Source organism: Pocillopora damicornis, chromosome 1 (genome assembly GCF_964200805.1).
Source record: "Pocillopora damicornis chromosome 1, jaPocDami1.2, whole genome shotgun sequence".
Lineage (NCBI taxonomy): Eukaryota > Metazoa > Cnidaria > Anthozoa > Scleractinia > Pocilloporidae > Pocillopora > Pocillopora damicornis.
The window spans coordinates 34,653,888-34,673,114 of NC_142670.1; the positions used below are offsets into that span (position 1 = coordinate 34,653,888).

At 35.1% G+C, this 19,227-nt stretch overlaps 3 protein-coding genes across 9 annotated transcripts in view; 2 read left to right on the plus strand and 1 right to left on the minus strand.

Moving 5' to 3' along the window:
- LOC113686839 (zinc metalloproteinase dpy-31) overlaps positions 1-6,046 on the plus strand; it is a 17,376-nt gene extending 11,330 nt beyond the window's left edge. The window contains exons 14-19 of one of the 6 annotated variants that reach the window (XR_016185513.1): positions 170-280; positions 764-910; positions 1,357-1,416; positions 1,890-1,947; positions 5,308-5,346; positions 5,908-6,016. Coding sequence is in view for 5 of the 6 variants with exons in the window: in XM_027204511.2 (XP_027060312.2) it covers positions 170-280; positions 764-910; positions 1,357-1,481 (383 nt within the window). In the remaining variant the exon portion in view is untranslated. Of the gene's footprint in view, positions 1-169; positions 281-763; positions 911-1,356; positions 1,751-1,889; positions 2,153-5,307; positions 5,445-5,907 lie in introns of those variants that run through there. The other 5 variants (XM_089202638.1, XM_089202616.1, XM_089202633.1 and 2 more) reach the window with 5 other exon arrangements.
- On the minus strand, positions 3,619-7,677 carry LOC113686842 (U11/U12 small nuclear ribonucleoprotein 25 kDa protein). The gene is made up of 4 exons (XM_089202772.1): positions 7,446-7,677; positions 6,912-7,017; positions 4,972-5,046; positions 3,619-4,199 (listed from the first exon to the last, which is right to left on the minus strand). The coding sequence occupies exons 1-4, from the start codon at positions 7,675-7,677 to the stop codon at positions 4,142-4,144; spliced, it is 471 nt and encodes a 156-aa protein (XP_089058898.1). The 3' UTR covers positions 3,619-4,141.
- LOC149053486 (uncharacterized) lies at positions 5,929-17,108 on the plus strand. 2 transcript variants are annotated; one of them, XM_089202714.1, is made up of 6 exons: positions 5,929-6,067; positions 9,827-9,889; positions 10,266-10,359; positions 15,184-15,217; positions 16,001-16,071; positions 16,895-17,108. In XM_089202714.1, the coding sequence occupies exons 3-6, from the start codon at positions 10,287-10,289 to the stop codon at positions 17,086-17,088; spliced, it is 372 nt and encodes a 123-aa protein (XP_089058840.1). In that variant the 5' UTR covers positions 5,929-6,067; positions 9,827-9,889; positions 10,266-10,286; the 3' UTR covers positions 17,089-17,108. The 2 variants fall into 2 exon arrangements, with proteins under 2 accessions (XP_089058840.1, XP_089058839.1); XM_089202713.1 differs by lacking the exon at positions 5,929-6,067 and adding an exon at positions 7,771-7,912.
- The last annotated feature ends 2,119 nt before the right edge of the window (positions 17,109-19,227 follow it).

Genomic DNA, 19,227 nt, shown 5'->3' on the forward strand with positions numbered 1-19,227 from the left:
AAGGTTATGAGAATACGGGAAATGACCAACCACCTAAGAAGCTCTTGATTGTTTAAGAAATTCTCCTCGGCAGCACCCTAGGAAATGTATAGAGAAAAGTAGGGAGAATGTGCATATTAATGTTAGGATGTAAAAGGTTAATGTAACTCAATCGTTTACTGTCTACCAGAGTGTCAAGATGATTATTACACCTGTCATATCTGGGCGACCAAAGGTGAATGTTCAGCCAACAAAAAGTGGATGAGAGAAAACTGCAAGAGGAGTTGCAATGTTTGCGGAGGTAACTAGGAAAACATCGATCTATCATGTACAGTCCTCAGAAACTTGAAGAGCTCTTCCGAACAGAGCTAACTACCATGGGATAAATATGATATAGCTCTTTCAAGTCTAAAAGATAGAAGAACATTATATGAAATCAAAAATTAAAAAATGGGTCTTACCATTGTTCTTTATAGGAAACAAAACATTACGACTTTTCTGTTTTTTGCATTTTGTTTTTTTTTGTTTTGTGTGTTTCTTTTTTTGTTTTGTTTTTGTAATAAGGTCGTAGAGAATTGTGGTGTTTTAGTTCATAAACTGCAAAGATTACTTTTGGAAAACTTCAGTTGCTATAAAAAGACGTTGTTATACTTTGCTTGTTTTCAAAAACTTTTGTTCTTATTGTTTTTTTAATGTTAACGTTTTGATTTTTTTTGCTTTTTCACAAACCTTTGTATTTGTTTAATTTCATTAGTATTGATTTATTTATTTACCTCCATTTCAGCTATCAGTGCTACAACACCACCTCCCGCTAACTGTGAGGATGACAGTCAATACAAAGGTCAGTGCCCTGGTTGGGCTAAAATCGGTGAATGTCAGAAGAATCCAGCCTGGATGAAGCTTCACTGTCGAAAAAGCTGCAAGATCTGCGGTAAGCGTTTATTTAACATCATCACGAGGTTATAAAAGAAGTTTCGCAAAGTTCAATGAACGTTTTCAGTGGCTAAGAATTATCTTAGCCTAATGGCTTAGGTAAATGAGAAATTAACCAAAGAGAGCAACAAGACGGAAAGGAACTATCTTTCATTTTCTCAAAGAACACCACTTGGTACCAAATATAAATTAGTTTAAGTCAGTTTTTGATTTTCCTCCACTATCTCTCGTCCCCAAATAAATACGAGGAAAAGTTAGTGAAATTAGTTTGGACGACGTTTATTCACCGAGATCACGTCACGAACGGTGGAAAGGAAAATACAGTAAAATATCAGGCATTTCAATACTAGTTTTTTCTATTTCTGAATATCTGGAGAACTGAGCTCGATTCCCTCTTTCTTTTAACACATTTCTCGGAAAAATTAATTAATTTTCTTTTTGCAGCACCTGGTGTAACTGCATGTAAAGATTCGGACAAACGCTGTTCTGCGTGGGCCAAAACAGGTGAATGTACCAAGAATCCATTGTGGATGAAGCCAAACTGCAAGCTGAGTTGCAAGCAGTGCTAAAAAAAATTCTGGTTCAGCTTTAAATAACTTTTCATTTTAGTACTTCTGCGGACGAACTATCTTCTGCTGGAACTGAAAATTCTGGGTGGTAAGAAAACGCAGTGGATTGAAATGAGAGGGGAATCTCGGTGCGGATATCTATCTTACTTTTAGCGAGAATGATTAAAATGTCTCATAACTTCGAGACTGAACCCTGTGATTCACTTTATTAAAAACTGACATTAAATTGCACGTTATCAAAATAATAAAAAAAGTATATTGGGGAAAAATGAAGTGGGAGAAGAAATGCTCTGAACAGGTGAAAACCCTCGAAAAGGTAGGGAAGGTCGTGGTTATTCATCGTGTCGAATATTCTGATATCAAGGTGTTATCTTTTGTTTCACAATGTATTTTGCTCGTCTTCTCTAGGTAAGCCTCTGATGTATTACTGTAGTTCATGAAGTTCACACTTCCTTTTGATTGGCAGGTATTCAATACCTTTAAAGGCACACTTCTGAGATTTTTGCTCTCTTCGAACCCCCTTTATATGGCTTTCCGGTCATGCCAATCATAAAAATCTAAGTAGTTTACAGAGCCTGTAACCTTTTGACATGACCAGCATCTAACTTCTCCCTAAGGTACCACTGCTGAGTCAAACATTAAAATCATGAGACTACAAAAATGATCACAAACTGAAGAAACTCTTGTTTGACATACAAATTCTCGCTATCAGGACGACAGGAAATTCATATGGAACAGTATTGAAATTATTCTCATTGATGCATAGCTGAAAAAGGTGAAAGCTGCCATTCAAGGTAAAATTTCCTTACCTACCCTAGACATCTTCATGCATAGTTACCTGAAAAAAAAAAAAAAAAACAAGGCAAAAACAGTGCTTATGTACAGGACTGAAAAGTTTTGTTTTAGAATAGAATGGGGTTACATGGAAATCTTTCCTCATTGGACAAAAAAGTCATGAAAATCATAGAAATGCCGTATTGAAAGTGTTAACTGTAAATATGCGCATTGCGGGAAGGGGGCCATGGTTAATGCCACGCCCTATTCATGGTCGACCCATTTTGGCTACGATCAGTACTGATGTCGCAAAGTTGCATTTGAGTTCTTTTACCTATCTTCTTCTGTCCAATTGCCAGATTTACCTCTATAATCCCCGATACCTGCAGATGTAGAAATCCCGGCACCAGTGAATGCTAGATAGTGCTTCGCGTTCCCAATCAAATCGGCAATTCTTGAAGCTTCGTTGATGACAGTATCGAGGGAGTCGTGATACTCGGCAGATTTCAACACTTCTTTCACCAGCCTCTTCTCATCCGCAACTAAATGCAAGCGGTAAACTCTTTTAACTGCTCATTCGACTATTATTAATCGACAAATTCCAGCAATCTTGATGAAGAACTAGAGAAGCTACCGTGAGGTACCAAAAGCGAACTTCGACTCTTCCTTTCGAACATAGAATACGAGGAGATTAGCACTCATGAAAACAGCATTAGGCATCAGATCTGTCTTGTTCTTCCATTTCAAAAGTCTTCTAAAGTTGACCGTAGTTTATCGCGCTACACGCTTTCTGCTTCTCGTCGTCAAATTTTTACACATCGTACACTGATCAGAGATTGGCTTTGCTGGGGGTAGAGTTAAATTGACAAAACGTAAGTCATTCAAGGAGAGGAGGCACTATCAGTGATACAGGTGAAATTCAAGGATTCAATCGCACCTTTTTTCGACATTACTTCTCCTGGCCACTGAAAGACCAAATTAAAAGCTGCTGATAATTTCTCCCCCACCTCCCTTATTTCACATTTCCCAAGCTTTCACTGACTGCACCCCTTGCCTAAGCTCTGGCAAGCGATTAATTAGTTGATTAAAAAAATAACAATGTCGTTCCAAAGATTACCCTGCAGTGTGTTGCCACATTACCAAAGACTAGCATCTGAACTTCAGTGTATCTCGTAGAAACACAATTCCAGACACTTCACTTAAGAATTGCAATAAATGACAATTCACTTCCATGACAGTGTAGTAACTTAGGGTTCAAAAATTTGCTACATGCCATGGTATGGGTGAAATTTGACAAAAAGCCCAACACTCAATCATTCCAGATTGGACAGCAATCTGTTGTCAACGTACTTCTTCATGAATATGCATTTGCTAAATGTTATTATTTAATAACTCATACAATTTAAATTTACTTATAGTAAAAAGAATTACAGGAATATATCATTTCACCTTTATTGCCAAGACAAGGGGGCTCTCAATAAAATGACACTTGGCTGAGAGAGTGATTCAAAAGAACAAGATCTTTCTTGCTTTCATCATCTAATACCGCAGTCTATAATATTTTTTTCTATAAGTGACTGCCAATGGTGGAATTGGTGGTTATGACTACAAAAGGGACCATGCAAACCATAACAATGAATCCCTGCAGCATTGTGTCTACTGAGTTATGAAATCATCACAATATCAGCTTTAGGTCTTGTAGCAATGTGTTCTCCACTCTCTTATGGGAGTAAAACAACAAACATTGCATCCTCTGATATCACTGGGCAACTCTCCATCTCTCCTGTGACTTACAAGGTACATGACAGAAGTTGATATCCAAAACTATACCACTGTCCCTTTCATTGGCTGTTCTGACTGGCTGTCATCTAATAAAGATGATCCTATTATTTCCTTCTGAGTCTCTTCACAAAAGTAACCTCATCTTTATTTTGAATGCCATAGCTGCAACGAGAAAAAAAATATGATAACATTAAAAACTAATAAAATAGCATAGTCAGTCAATGACATTAATTCCTATTATTTCAGTCTTAAGGATTTTTGGCCTATTGAGGCACCTTAAGTGAAATTCTCAAAAAAATGTTAAAAAAATTTTGAGTAAGTCAAGTTCTAGAAAAATTGTCTGCTAACTTCAACTACATGTATGCTCTAAAATAACAGTTCCATTTCTCCATCACAGCAAGGAAATTTAAAAGAAAAGTTGAAAATTTCTCTGTTTATAAGTGATGAACTGAACTTCTCAAATACTTTAAAACATTTCATTTTTTACAGACGACACAAGCTAAATAAAATGTGGAAGCACTGAGTCTGTAAAAATATATGTCTAGCAAAGAAATTAAAACCACTAGTTTACATTCATGGCATTGGTTCATATTTCTTGACTGGAGTATTTTTTGACACTGTGATTAAACATTTTGATCTCTATGGTTTTGGTTTTACTGGTAACTTTTTTTCCCCAATCATTGAAGTGTACAGGTACATATTCTCTGTACTGTTATTTACACATTTCCTGAGGTGTGGACCAGGAGAATTTTTGAAAAATCAACATTTTCTTTAGTTGGTGATCATTTCCTATATTCTCATGACCTTAATGTTTGATTCAAGGGTGAAACTGTAAGGAGAAATAAGATGCTAGTCACTCTATGGAGTAAAAGAGTCAAAGCATTCTATCAAAATACTGTTTAATACTACATCACTACTTCTTCTGTTAACTTACTATGTGAGAGGTTGATGATCCTCTGTTAGCTTCTGTCCTTCAAATGACAACCAATAGGTTTTCCAAATGTACTTCCTATTAATTTTAATTTACAAAATTTTATTGCAATATGATTTGTGTACAGGTAAATGAACATTTAATTGTTTCTCTCATGATGTAAGAGTCAGGCTAATCAATCGCGTATTGCCAGTCTTCATTGAGTGTTGAGGTTGAAAGATGACATCACTATTTGTAGCACCTTGGTTTGTTGTTATTGGTAGGTTATGGCCTACTGTCATTGGTGTATTTCGATCCTCATTATTATTTTGAGCACTAGATGTTTTTCTCTTATTAAAGGTCTGCTTTGTTACTGATCAGCTGTTATGCTGTTTTATGGTAAGCATTTCAATTCCATCATCTCTATTGATGTATTAGATTTGTGAATAAGTTGAACAGTTCAAGTGTAATATATTTAACCCCCCCTACCTTGAGTGTAGTACAAAGAATATTGACAAGTTTTCAAGCAGAAAGCTTACATTTGTAGAACAGGACATATTTAAAAGCTATGTCAATGCTATGTCATTGAGCTATGTAAATGGTAATGTCACGTCGCAGTACAAAGAATGCTTTAGAACATTATATGACCTTTTGTTTTTTTAAAATGATTATAAAATATCCTTTCGGCTAGCCACACAAATAGTTATTTCAGTTTAGTTTCCTTTACGTCATAGAAGTATATTAGGCCTTTTTTCACAAAAAACATTTTAGTTTTAAGGAGTTTTCCCTGGAGCAAAGAGGAGTTTTATAAGAGTCTTTCAGAGTTTTTTTTTACAACTTGGAGTTCATCCCCAGAGCCAAGATCAGACGTAAGTCACAATTGTTAGTTGTGTTTTTCTGTTGTTAGATTTGTAGTTTAGCTTGTTTCCTTAGCTTAGACAGATCATGCATTCCTTTTAGTTTTCACAGCAAGTGTTGTAACAAGTTGGCTAGCCTGATTACATGATTTAGTCCAATAAACGTGTGTAAGAGTCTGCTGTCAGTCCTGTACTCCACTGTGGTTGACCTGGCGGACCCAATTATGCTACACCCCGTGTCTGCCGTGCTGGGAACGTGACAGGTATGTATGGAGTATTTAACAACTATGTACAATTTGTCTTACAGAGGCCTTATTTAAATCATATGATATTTCTATATCTTTTGCTACTTTTTTTGATAAAAAATCCTATATTTTTACTACTCAAATGAAACCTTTACATAGTCTATTTAACAGTTATGTATGTATCATGTAGGTTAGTAAAGAGAGAATTGAATAGCCTTAAAATAGGTTTCACATACCGATTCACATAGTATTTACATAGAATCTCACAGAGCTGAAATGAGTTTTACTAGGTACATGTATTAAATAGCTTAATAAGAAGAAAGTCCTTAACCCTTTCACTCCCACATGTGACCAAGAGAGAATTTCTCCTTACATTATCAATACAATATCAAGCAGGCAGGTGATGAGAATAGAGAAGAATATCAATCATGGGATTATTAGTTGATCCAATACCAAATTCTCTGAACTAACATCATGAGAATTGTATGGCAGATAGTAAGGAGAATTACTAATTAGATCTTGGGAGTAAAAGGGTTAAAGGTCTGCTTTCTTAGCAATCAGCTGTTATGCTGTTTGATAGTAGGCATCCAACACTTCAGGAATTTCAATTCCATTAACTCTGTTTATGTTTTAGATTTAACCCTCCACCACCATGAGTGTTCTACCATTAATATCAACAAATTCCAATCAGGAAGCTAATGTCAGAAGAAAAGAATATTTGGTGATATTGTTTGACTCAATACCAAATTTCAAGGCTTAAAACATGAATATATATCAAGTACACAATGTAGTGGACTGGTGTTTTGATCTTGCGACACCATAGTATGTAAAATTAACAGCATTTGATTTGTTATCCACTTACCAAGAGACAATATTAGGACCTCCTTCCCTGGAGAGTTTAAGTGAGATGTGTCTTTGTATTGCCTTCTTTAAGTCATGCACTGTTGCATTTTGGATGACAACTACAGCTGAAAGTTTGTTAAAAGACATATAAAATTATTGCAAAAGTCAAATTCAATATTGGTTTTGTTAAACACTTTTAAATTAATCTGCAAAAGAATGCTCTTCTCTTTGAGTTAACAAAAGTTCAAGAACAACTACATGGACGAGGGGCTTGGAAACTAGGCAGACTTTGACACATCATGACAAATACAATATCTGGTGCAGAGATTGGGTTATCATATCAACATCATATGCCATTTTGTATTGATTGGATGCTCTCGACCAAACAGATTTTTATAGTAAGTCTAATGTTTATAATATTTAATAATGTGATGGTAATTTATTTTTATGTTCTTATCATTTCATTTCTCTATCGATAATTTATCATGTATGTAGCTATATTCGCCTCACGGTTAAAAAAAACTACGCAGAATACATCTGAGTTTCTTCTTACGTAGCAAAGTGCCTTGTTCATCTTGCTGACGAACGTTCACAACAATAGCGCGGCCATGTTCCAGTGCAATCTGCGAGTTCATCTCATCGAGAGTTGGCTCATTTGGCAATCCAATGAGGAGTGGATCTTCCATTATCTTCCCCAGTTTTTCGCTAAAGAGAGCCATCACTTCTGGATGCGATAAAGAGTCAATCTTTATCTTCAATTCTTCAAGGCTTTCTTCGTCCGCCATATTGAGTGATGTTCATTCCCAGGCTTTCTCGAGCTGCAAAAAACGTGCGCCTGCCTCTACTTGCCACGATTAGATTACGGCCAACATTTATTTACACTCAAAGACAGCGTAAATTGGATAATGATCTCAAATGGAGAATAACTTAAGAGTGCTGTTGTGTGGTGTTTTTCTTTTGTTTTCATGTGAGTATGCTGCTGGAGCCAAAAAGAAGAAGGAGCTAGAAACAATCGTTGAGGTGTGTGAACAGATTGAAATGTCAGACAAGCTTCATGCGCTTAAATTACTGGTAATATTTCTTTGCGATCGATCGGGTGCTTATTTCTGCAATTTTGAATTTAAATTTTATCTTTCTTCAAAAAAAGAAAAAAAAATATTATCTCTTGGGTCTTTGAAATCGGTATTATATGAGGGAAAATTCACGAAATCTGTCGCGATAACCTGCCAACGCGGATTTTGTTATGCAGTCGAGAAAATTAAAAGCTTAATAAGTTTTTAACCTTTGCATACGTACGGGAGGACTCTGGGTGACCTTTATGGCAAATATGTTCAACCGAAAAGGAATCGATATTCGTTTGTTAGCCAAAAGTGGTCAAAGCCAAAGGTTATTGTGGAAATATCGATAAGACTATTGTAATGTTTGAGTATGCAAGTTGACATAACGCTTCTGCGGTAAATGTGAACGAGACGGATTAGTCCTTCGCGGGCGAAAGATACTAAAATATCACGCGATATATTTTTTTTGTCTTTTTATCGCGGTATTTGTTTCATCGTTATTCAAAATAACATTTTTCCGAGCGTTCCTCATGGAGAAAAAGTGGAAGATTAAATCATTAGGAACATTTTTGCTGTTTTTGTTCAAATACAACACATATACAGTTTTAGTCTAGGCTATTTGTGAAGGAGTGTCACGACAGGTGGTCTAAAGTGATGTTGGAAATGAATAATTTACCACAAATCTCGTCTCTGGGAAGCAGTGATTTTAGGTTAATATCTTGGCTTTGACACTCCTAAGTTTGCATGAAATATAATTTGTAAGGACTTAAAAGCATAGATCTCATTAGAAATCTATAGACTGTTCTTCAATAGATGGGTGTAACTGGTTCACATGTGATTCATACAACGTAACTCATACAATGTAACAATGAATTATATTCATGCATGTATCAGTTAAATAAACATTATTAATATCTTAAGAGAACATGTATGATTTGTGCATTGCTGAAGAGTAGTTCAATTACGTGACTGTATATATATTGTGGAATTAACCCTTTGATCCCTAAGAGTGACCAGCATCTAATTTCTCCTTACAGTATGACCCTAAAATCAAACATTAAGGTCATGAGAATGGAGGAAATGATCACCAACTAAAGCAGCTATTGATTAGTAAACAAATTCTCTTTATCAGCACCTTGGAAAAATGTATAATGAACAGTATGGAGAATATGGATACTGATGTTGGGGGGTAAAGGGTTGAGACAGACAAAATGGAGTTAAGAGGGGAAAATCATTATAAGTGAAACATTCACTTGACATTACATTCAAAGTATGGTGTTGAAACTCAGTAGAATATGAGTAACATACTTAACATGTTAAGAATATTCTCAAAATAGTTGTAAAAAAAAAAAAAAAAAGCACAGGCCACTATAATTTTAGCATTAGAAAAGATGGTCTGCACAGTAATCTGAATATCCTCTGATCTGTGATGGCTTTTGGAAACTGGTGGGCAATGGATGTAATCAAGTAAATTCACTGTTTAAGTAGATGAGTATTGTAAATATAATTAAGTGAGAGGGTAAAATCAAATCCAAGGGATTAAAGACATTACTTAAATTCCCTCCAGGGTTTTTGCAGATTGCAGTTATTTAATTTCTTAAATCATAGAAATTTCCACACTAATCAGGAAAGAATGCAAAAATGAAGACTTATTAGTCTAGATGAAATTTGGAGTTTTCAATTCTTTTTTAAGTTTAGAAGCTTCTAGTAGAGCTAGTAAATATGTGATCATTATCTGTCTGCACTTGTTGGTTTTATGTCAAAATCTCACTCCTTGAATATTTAATACTGTCTGTGTCAACTTGTGCATAATTACCATAAGGACAGACTTTCCATGAAGTATTCTATATAAAATTATATGATCTTTCTATTTCAGTACAAGCCTCCTACCTGTGAGGACAAAGCAGATAATGGCGACATTGTGTCTGTTCACTATACAGTATGTATTTATATGACTTTCATGTTGTCTACTTCTTACTTGAAAGCATTACAGCAAATTCCTAAGGAAAGGATGCTCTCTCATCCTTACATTTTTCAAGCCAGAAATTTGAACCAAAATTGTTTTAATGACTTGGGTGCCAACATGTTATTAGTAAATAGATTTTGGCATCCTCTCCCTTTAGCTTTCTATTATCATTTTAAATTAGATTGTCTAAACAAAAAGACAAAAATACACTGCCAATTGAAAATAAAATTAAAAAACAACAACACAAAGTAAACAACAACAAAAAGTAAAAACCTCCTCTCAATTCTTATTAAAGATGTGGCCATCACAAATGTTTGAATTTCCTTAATTTGGCAATAAACTCTTTTAGGGTACACTGGAAAATGGACAAATGTTCGACTCATCCCTGGCAAAAGGAAGGGAGCCACTTGAGTTCCAGTTGGGAAAAGGGAAGGTTATAAAAGGTAACTCGCTCCAGGCCTTGTTGATTATTTTGCAATACTATCAGGGTGATTTAGTTTTGGATTCATAAAGCCAAAGTTGTCAGTCAACTGCTCTCTATAGCAAAAAAAATAAAAAATGTAAAATCATGAGCTGATGAGAACACAATTTAGCAACAATATATAAAGCATGAGAACACTCAAGTGAGCATTTGACTGGCAATTGGTTTTTTTTTTAAATCTGATTTGTTGAGAATATGGAGCAAGTGTTCTTGCATGGCCAATCACATAGAAACTTGAAGTGAAACCATAAAATTAAACTTGGTTACTGTCAATACTTATACTTAGTCAAATGAAAATTGTTCTAATTGCAATATTTTGACTTCTTTTACTATCTGGTTTCTGATTATTTTTTAAAAACTCCTAGTTAAAACAATTTTAGAGATGCTATGCCCTTGCGAACTAAATTCCCAGTTTTCTGGGAATTCCTAGGAATTCCTAGGAATTCTCAAAAATTCCCAATTATGCAAATGATCCTTGCAAACTGAATTCCCAGTTTTCTGGGAATTTCTGGGAATTCCTAGGAATTCCTAGGAATTCTCAAAAATTCCCAACTATGCAAATTAGCTCTGATTTAAAAAGCTTGGAATTACTGGGAATTTCTGGGAAAGGAAGACTCCAGTTTTGTGAGGACTTGGAATCCCTTGGAATTCCTAGGAATTCTCAGCTTTACAAACTACCTATAATTTAAGAAGTGTGGAACTCTTGGGAATTTCTGGGAATTGAATTTGAGGCAATTTTAATACCCTGAGGTCCACATAAATTCTAAGAAATACCTTGAATGTGAAGGTTTTAAGAAAAAGAGTAATTATCAGAGGCTTAAAACTTTGGCTCAATAAAAGGTATGCTATACAAAACTTACCAAGAGATATACATACATGTACATGTTTATAACTTAAAGATCATGAAATTTATTACTCAAACTAAGTTTTAGTAAATCTTTACATTAATATGGATTTTCTCATGAACCAGCTGTCAGTTATGTTAACTAGAAATTGCCAACTTCCACAATAATTAACAATAATTACATTGTTATCTTACTTCCCTAACCTACATTACTGGTTGCCTTTGTTAGAAAACCTTGGAACAGTCAAGCTTAGTTGCCTCCAACGCTGTCAGAGACTTTTTGTTGACAATACTTTTAGTAGAAATTTCATGCCTTAGACAAACAAATTCAACACCTAATTAATCTTTCTTTTTTCATGATTGTTGTTGCTGCTTTTTTTTTCAGTTTTTTGCTCTATTTTCATGACTAATTGCTGTAATTTGTTTTGCTGTTTTTATTCTTACAAAACATTTTTGTAAGAGTTCCAATACTTGTGGATCATCCACACACTTTGCAAACATTTGGCATGCAGACAAGACAGAGGTAGTCAATGTTCCCTTTGAGGAAAAACACCTTTTATATGACGTCTTCAATTTACTTTATTTGAAACTCTGATCTGAAAATATTTGTCAACAAGACTTGTTAGTAGTGAGAAATACCAACTAAGTTTCCTTTCATAACTTAATTTCTTAAATGTCCCAATCACTGGATCTCCCAAAAAACATTACATCTTTTTATTTTTGGTGCAAATTACAAGTCCTTCTTTACATAAAAATGAAAAGTGCTAGTCACACTTCAATAATAACAGCTCTTAAGTTTACTTGTTGTTCTTCTCTGTCTGTCAGCTATCAACAAAATTGTTTTATACTTCGGGCAGTGCATAACTATTTGTGGACCAGAGTTCCAACGCACCTCTGTAATCGCATATAGCTACTTCTGTCTCTTGTACAAATGTTTCTCCTTTGTAAGACGCACTCTACTCTGTTGTCAATACTGCTTTAAGTTCAGTGGAAACGACTGACTGAGGAATCGAGATGGCGGTGTTGGAACGTGTTGCTGAACGCTTTCTACGGTCAAGCTTTGTAGATTCAGGTACTGGTACACTGGGATCATCTATGTATCTCTTATACTTCCGAATGTGGTATCCTTCTTTTATAAATATGAGGGTAAAAGACGATTTGTAGTCGCATTCAAAACTGTGATTGGCTTGTGTTATTTCTCACCTTTGCCATTAACACAACTCAAGTGAGTTTCGAGTCTTTGTTTCTTCGACAACTTTCGGCCACAAATTGAGCATTTGTAATACGATCGATTCTTGTCGATTATTTCTACATAGAGTGAGCTCACATCTTTATTTATATCACCAAGCTATCCATCTTCTAGAAGCAGAGAACCGGTCGGAGAAGTCAGAATAGAGTTGGGCACTTCTCCTAACACTGCAATCGGCAAGCCAGCGGATTCTCTCTGCTAGCCAATGACAAGTCCTAAAAGATCCACGTGATCATGCCCGTGATCGGAAACAAAGAAGACTCCATTTGGCGCTCATCTTTGAATGTACTTTTCATCGGTTGATCGCTTTTCTCAACTGTTTTGCTTAATATAACATTTCTAAAGATAGCTTTTATTGTGGTTCAATGGGAAAACGAGAATAGTGTGAGTGTTGTAAAAGAAAAGAAAGTCGTTGGCGCCGTGGAGTTAAAAGAAGGGACAACAGTTGACATATTGACTGGTACAAACAAGGGTCGAATGGTCGTCTGTAAAGCTACGATTTTGAAAGTTTGAGGTGAGTAAAAATTGCGATATTCGTTACGTGATCAAAATCTTATAAAAGAATAGATGTAGCGGGTTGAATTAAGCTTACATAACGCTCGGCGCAACTGAAACTAGAATAATTCTGAGAATCGAATCGGTCACTTGCATGCCGCAGTTTCTTAAGCTTATTATGCTTTACATTGAAATAAACCTATCAGTAAGGTTTCAAGATTCCTCTAGTCACGTTTGGGAACATTCAATATTCAAAATAGGAACTGTTATTAAACAAACCTTAGTACATAAAGAAGCCCTCCTTGGTAAAAACAAAATAATGTATTCAGCCCTTTTTTAGTAAAATCCATGAGAGAGATGTACTAACTCCAATAAGAAAGTCACTCAATATAACAGAGATTTCTAAATTTGAGAATCCAATGAATGCCCTTTTCCTCATAGCCATCTTAAAAGCCTGGTCTGAGCTTTAAACATACATATTTTAATATATTATTTTTTTTCAAATTCAGATGTCAAGGAATCCAGATACAAAATGGTCAAGGTTCTTGTTGACAACCTCATTCAAGGCCAACTCATTGTGAGCCCAGGAAAAAGAATACAAACAGTACAAACAGCAGCTAAGTTTGCAGTTTAGGATAACTTCATTCTAATTTATTGTTACGGTTACAACAAGATTTTAATCAAAAAATCAATTTTATTTGACTGTAATTAGCCCCTTCACTCCCAAGAGTGCTTGGTTTTCAAATATAACTTAAGATATTGTATTTTATGGAAAAGAATCAACAGATTTTATTCACAATTTGTGTCAAACCAAATTTAATGATTGATTAGAACTATTTTATATGAATAGCTGTAATTGAGGATTAATCCGTATGAAGTTTTCAAGAAAAGAAAAATAAATCAAATTCCATCCTAATATTACCACACATTGATGTTAATAATTAATCAAAAATAGTTTACATGTAAGCCTTAAATTAAGCTTCTAAATAAATTTCATTGAATACTTGAATTTTAGCTGGGTTTTTTTAATTTAAAGTATTTATTTTATATCATTAGCCTCAAATTTTTGCTTAAAATTCCCAGTAATTCTGAAACATTCCTAAAAATTCCCAAAAATTCCCAGAAATTCCCAGAGATTCCTAGGAATTTTTTAGATATACAGCTTTTCAGGGAAAGTCATTGGTTCTCTGAGTTGGAATTCCTAGGAATTCCTAGGAATTCCAAGTCCTGTTGGCTATAAACTTGGAATTTCTGGGAATTTTTGGGAATTTCTGGGAATTTCTGGGAATTTCTGGGAATTTCTGGGAATTTCTAGGAATTTCTAGGTTTTTAGAACCAGAGTTGTTATGGTTGGGAATTCCTAGGAATTCCTAGGAATTCCCAGTCCAAATTTACCGTGAAAATTCACACCTTTATTACTAGGAATTCCTAGGAATTCCAAAAGCCATTTCGCAAGGGTGATATCCCAATTCTTCATTTCACGTAAATGAAGTATTCTCTTGACTCACAATATGTGAATTATTTAGCTACTAAAGTTTTACTTACAACTATGTGACATTTTGTTGGTCATGTATACATACATAGTGAGGTATAAAAATTATAAGGAGGAAACATTAAAAGCTAAACTAGAAAGGAACCACTGTGTCCTCAGTCAAGTGTTCGGGTGAATTTGATTTTATGAGGTTACCTTTTGTGATATCTAATGTAGACTGAGCATCACTGAAAATAAAAACCAAAGTATAATTACTGTATAGTGATTTTAGATATATGAAATTCATATATTTGCACTGTGATGAAGAAACAGATTTAGGAGATCCTTGCAGCTAAGAACACTACTGAACTAGTAGTTGAAAATGGGACCTGAGAAAAATTCAGGCCTGTATGGGATTTGAACCCATGACCTCTGTGATACCAGTGCAGTGCTCTACCAACTGAGCTAACAAGGCAACTGGGAGCTGGTCAATATGTTGGGTCCAAATAAACCATCCAGGTGATGAATAATAATGACTTCCAACATGAGTTCTTCTTTTGCCTGGTTGGTAATACTTTTTTTAAAAGCTCTCAGTTAAAGCCCTTTTAGAGATGTTAAGATTTCCCAAATTGTGATTTTATGTGAACTGCAGTGACAGAAAGTTCACCACTTTACAAGTAATAGCCACCTTAACTTTTTCACTTATTTCTGTAATTTTTTTTTACAGGTTGGGAGATGGGTATAAAAGGAATGTGCATAGGGTAAGTTTTAGAAATACTACAGTATGTATAATGATTTTAGATATGTGAAATTCATTTATTTGCACTGTGGTGAAGAAACGAATGTAAGAGATCCTCGCAGCTAAGAACACTACTGAAACGAGTAGTTAAAAATAGGACCTGAAAAAAATTTCAGGCCCATATGAGATTTGAACCCATGACCTCTGCGACTCTGGTGTAGCACTCTACCAACTGAGCTAACATGCCAACTGGGAGCTGGTCAATATGTTGGGTCCAAATATACCATCTATATATACTACAGTATAAGATAAAAAACAACAACGAAGTCAAAAATTTTCATCATGAGCAGATTTTTGTAATCAGCAATTAGTGCTATCGAGGAGGGTACTTCTTCTAAAGTGGGGCTTAGCTTAGCAGGATTTCCTCATCTGAAAAAAAAAATACCTGCTTAAAATTTTACTTCTAAGTGACAAGTTGGGGTGCAAAAAATTGTGCCCATGGATGGATACTATTTTCCAAGTTCTATTCATTTGAAATAAGCTATTTGCAAGCATAACTGACAACAACATTGGCATGGCAACTCTTTTAAGAGTTACTTAAAAGTAAAACTCCCTCTGGACTTCAAAGCCCCTTACTGTCTTAACTGCCTTTCTCATCCCCCTTTTCACATTGTTTATTCTCTACAAATATGTTAAAAACCCTTTTGGTTGATCATTTTTGTGGCTCCCTCAAACAAGTTTACAGAAGTGGTGCTCAGGCTGATATTTTTCAATAGTCTATGATTCTGCTTTTTCTCTTTTGCAGTGAAAAAAGAAAATTGATCATCCCTCCTCACCTAGGGTACGGAGCTCGTGGAATTCAGAATGTCATTCCTCGTAAGTAAATATTGATTGTAACAATGACCATGGAGGAACTAAGGGGGCCTACATGTATAAGTACAGAAAATGGTCTGAACGCAAGCGCAAGTCCTAATTTATGACACAGGTGATATTTGGGAAGTTTTCTTAATTGAACTTGGATGACCAAAACATTTCAATATATTAAATGCAGAATTGGTTTGTATGAGTTTCTGATTTACTATATTATCAAAAAATTCATTTTTCAAATCTCTTTGTTTGTCCTCAGCACACATTACTTAAAATAAGAAATTTACAACAAGTTGGAAAATGCTCATATTTTCTTTGTAATGGCAATTTGATAAAATAATTATGACATTTCAACCAAGTTTAAAGTTTTTTGAAATATTTAGAACTTAGCATTTTTTGTTTGTCTTTAATTCAGAGCACATGTAATATGTAAATCTTGTGTTGCAATCTATAACCTATTTTATTGGGCATGAGTCATTGACCAATCATGAACAAGATATCTGTTGGACATGTGGCAATAGCCAAATAGGAAAAAAATTTCTTTTGAATTTCTTGTTATAACACAGATGGGAATGGTTAAGAAGCCTTTCCTTTTTGCTCTCTTTGCAAGATTTCTGCAGAGCCCCATTCTTCATTATACAGATAGTTTATGGATAAAGAAAATAATGGCAGAAACAATATTTTGCCTTTAGGACTACAACTTTGATTTGTTTTAGAATAGTATGGGGTTATAAAGAAATCTTTCTGCTAATCATGATATTAATATCATTCTACGTTACTGAATAAACAGCAAATCCTAACATTTTCTTATTTTTGCTCTATTCACACATAGCCGACTCTGTACTAATTTTTACCACCGAGCTCATGTCCATTAAGAGGAAGTCGCTGTTCGATCCAAAGTTACTGCTGCAAATAGGATTTTGGCCGCTCCTGGCTGGAGTGATTTTGTACTATCTGTATAGAAAGGCATCTAAGAAATCTGGAAAGCCTGAAACAAAGTCGAGCAAGAAAAATAAAAGGAAGTAATAAAACTGTGAACCTTTTTATTTATGAGGTTATTCGTAAATGATATCACAGTATGCCTCTTACTCGGCATCAGTTGACTATGACACGATTTTGTACCCTAATTTGGGAAACTTTCCATGCGCAACGCTTGAAGTTCGTTGACCACTCTGGAGCAATCAGCGTAGAAACCAGAACTCGGTTAGTGATTGATAAAGGTGACAATCAACCCTTTAACTCCCAAGATCTGATTGTCAATTCTCCCCTCTAGCTACTACACATTTCCTTGTTAATTGATTACGAGAATTAGGTGTTCAATCAAGGAAGTAAATTGTACCTGATGAGTCTGAGTGTTCACATTACCTGTTTGCTGTATAATATATGAATACTAGAGGGAGAAGTTACTTGGTAATCACTTCAGGGAGTTAAAGGGTTAAAGTACATTGCCTGAAGCGCGGGCAAACGCGACTGACCAAGTCGCGATTAGCTTTTAATTTATATTTGATTGGTTGACAGGATGGTGCGAGTTTTCTGGACCAGTCACAGAGCGCAGTAAAGCAAACCCAAAGCGAACTTGGCTTGCTTTTGACACTTCACACTTACTTTAGACAGCGAAGATTGCTCTACATTTTCTTAAGAACCAGTCAAATGATCTATCGAAAAGTATTGTCCGCCTCTATTTACGATTATTCAAAGATAATGCTATTCACGAAATGACATGGAAAGTCACGGTTAGTAGAATTTATTCGTTTGCTCGCCGTAATGGCGCTTCTACATCTTATCTCTCTTCCCATGGTTAACCGAAGAGATAACTTTACAAAAAACGAGGGGATTTAATTCAGCTTTCGCTCACTTAATTCTTTTGGTTTCTGATGTGGAAGCCCCAATTGAAAGAACTTACCGAAAGTTTAGTTTAGAAGAACTCATAACTATGCTTAAATTTTGTTCACCGAAAAAATTAGGAGAATCTTGGCATTAAATGACTGAAGGTGAGAATTATTAATTAAAATGCCAGTAAATACCTCTCCAAGTCATTTTGCAAAGGAGTGAAAAATACCTATGGTGTTTAGACCGCGTGTCAAGTGTTATAACCCAATCAATGATATATTTGCGATAACAAATTTGTTTGGAAACCAACTTTATGCAAACAACGAAAAGGATTTGAGGAGTAAAAATTTACATAAGTCATTGTAAGGTCAACCCTAGTAGTAGTGATCTTTGAGAAAGGCTTTAAAGACGCTGTCCCCCGCTGGCAAGAAATGGATATCTACATATAACACATCTCATCATCCGACGAATATCGCCCGCTGTGAGCGTGTGTGGGTGTGTGGGAGGAGGGGGGGGGGCGGTAAGGGAAGAAGCGGGATTGCCCGCTTCTTGAACCGATCAGATCACAAAATTGTAAAATACTGCCCGTTCACGAACTGAGAAAAAAGAGAAAGTGATGGTAAACTATCAACCGGCTGAGGAAGGTCCTTGTGGTGAAAACTTGAAAATCCTGCCCTCAAACGGAGATTTAAACTCTAAGAACCTCCCAGTCGGTAAATAACATATTTATCTTTCCTCTGACGGGTCATTTTCAATCCAGGGACATTATATCGCGGAAATAAGTTTCGTTTTCGAGAAGTTGATAAAAGAAGAAAATGAAAATGCTTTTGAGATGAGATCCGTAGTTTTGGATTCTCGGCTCAAAAAAGTAAGTCAGTGTTCATGAAAATAAAAACAAATGTATTTAGGGTAAAAAAATTGGCATAGTTTGGATTTGAAAGTCAAATACTGTTATGAAATAATAAAAGGGTTGGTTGCCAATGAATAGTCACGTTAGTCATATAATTTAGTCAGTTTATTCAGTTCATTGCAACATTATGTAAATAAGTTATTAAAACTGCTCAAAGAGAAAAGGGAAAAGAAAAAAAAAAACAAATATACTTATTCCAGTTCCTCTTTTGAGGTAGACGTGGACTTAGAAAATTACGTGATGGAAATTTTTGTCTATTTAAAACTTAATTTATTAAAAACAACAGTTAAAACAGCTGTAAAACCCTTTACCCTTGTGTGAATTAATTATCTTCTGCTTATGCGGATAAACGCGATCAGATTCTTTCAGAGTAAAGGGACAATCAACATTCAGGTACTAAACACAAGAGCTTCGTTTCTTTCTGT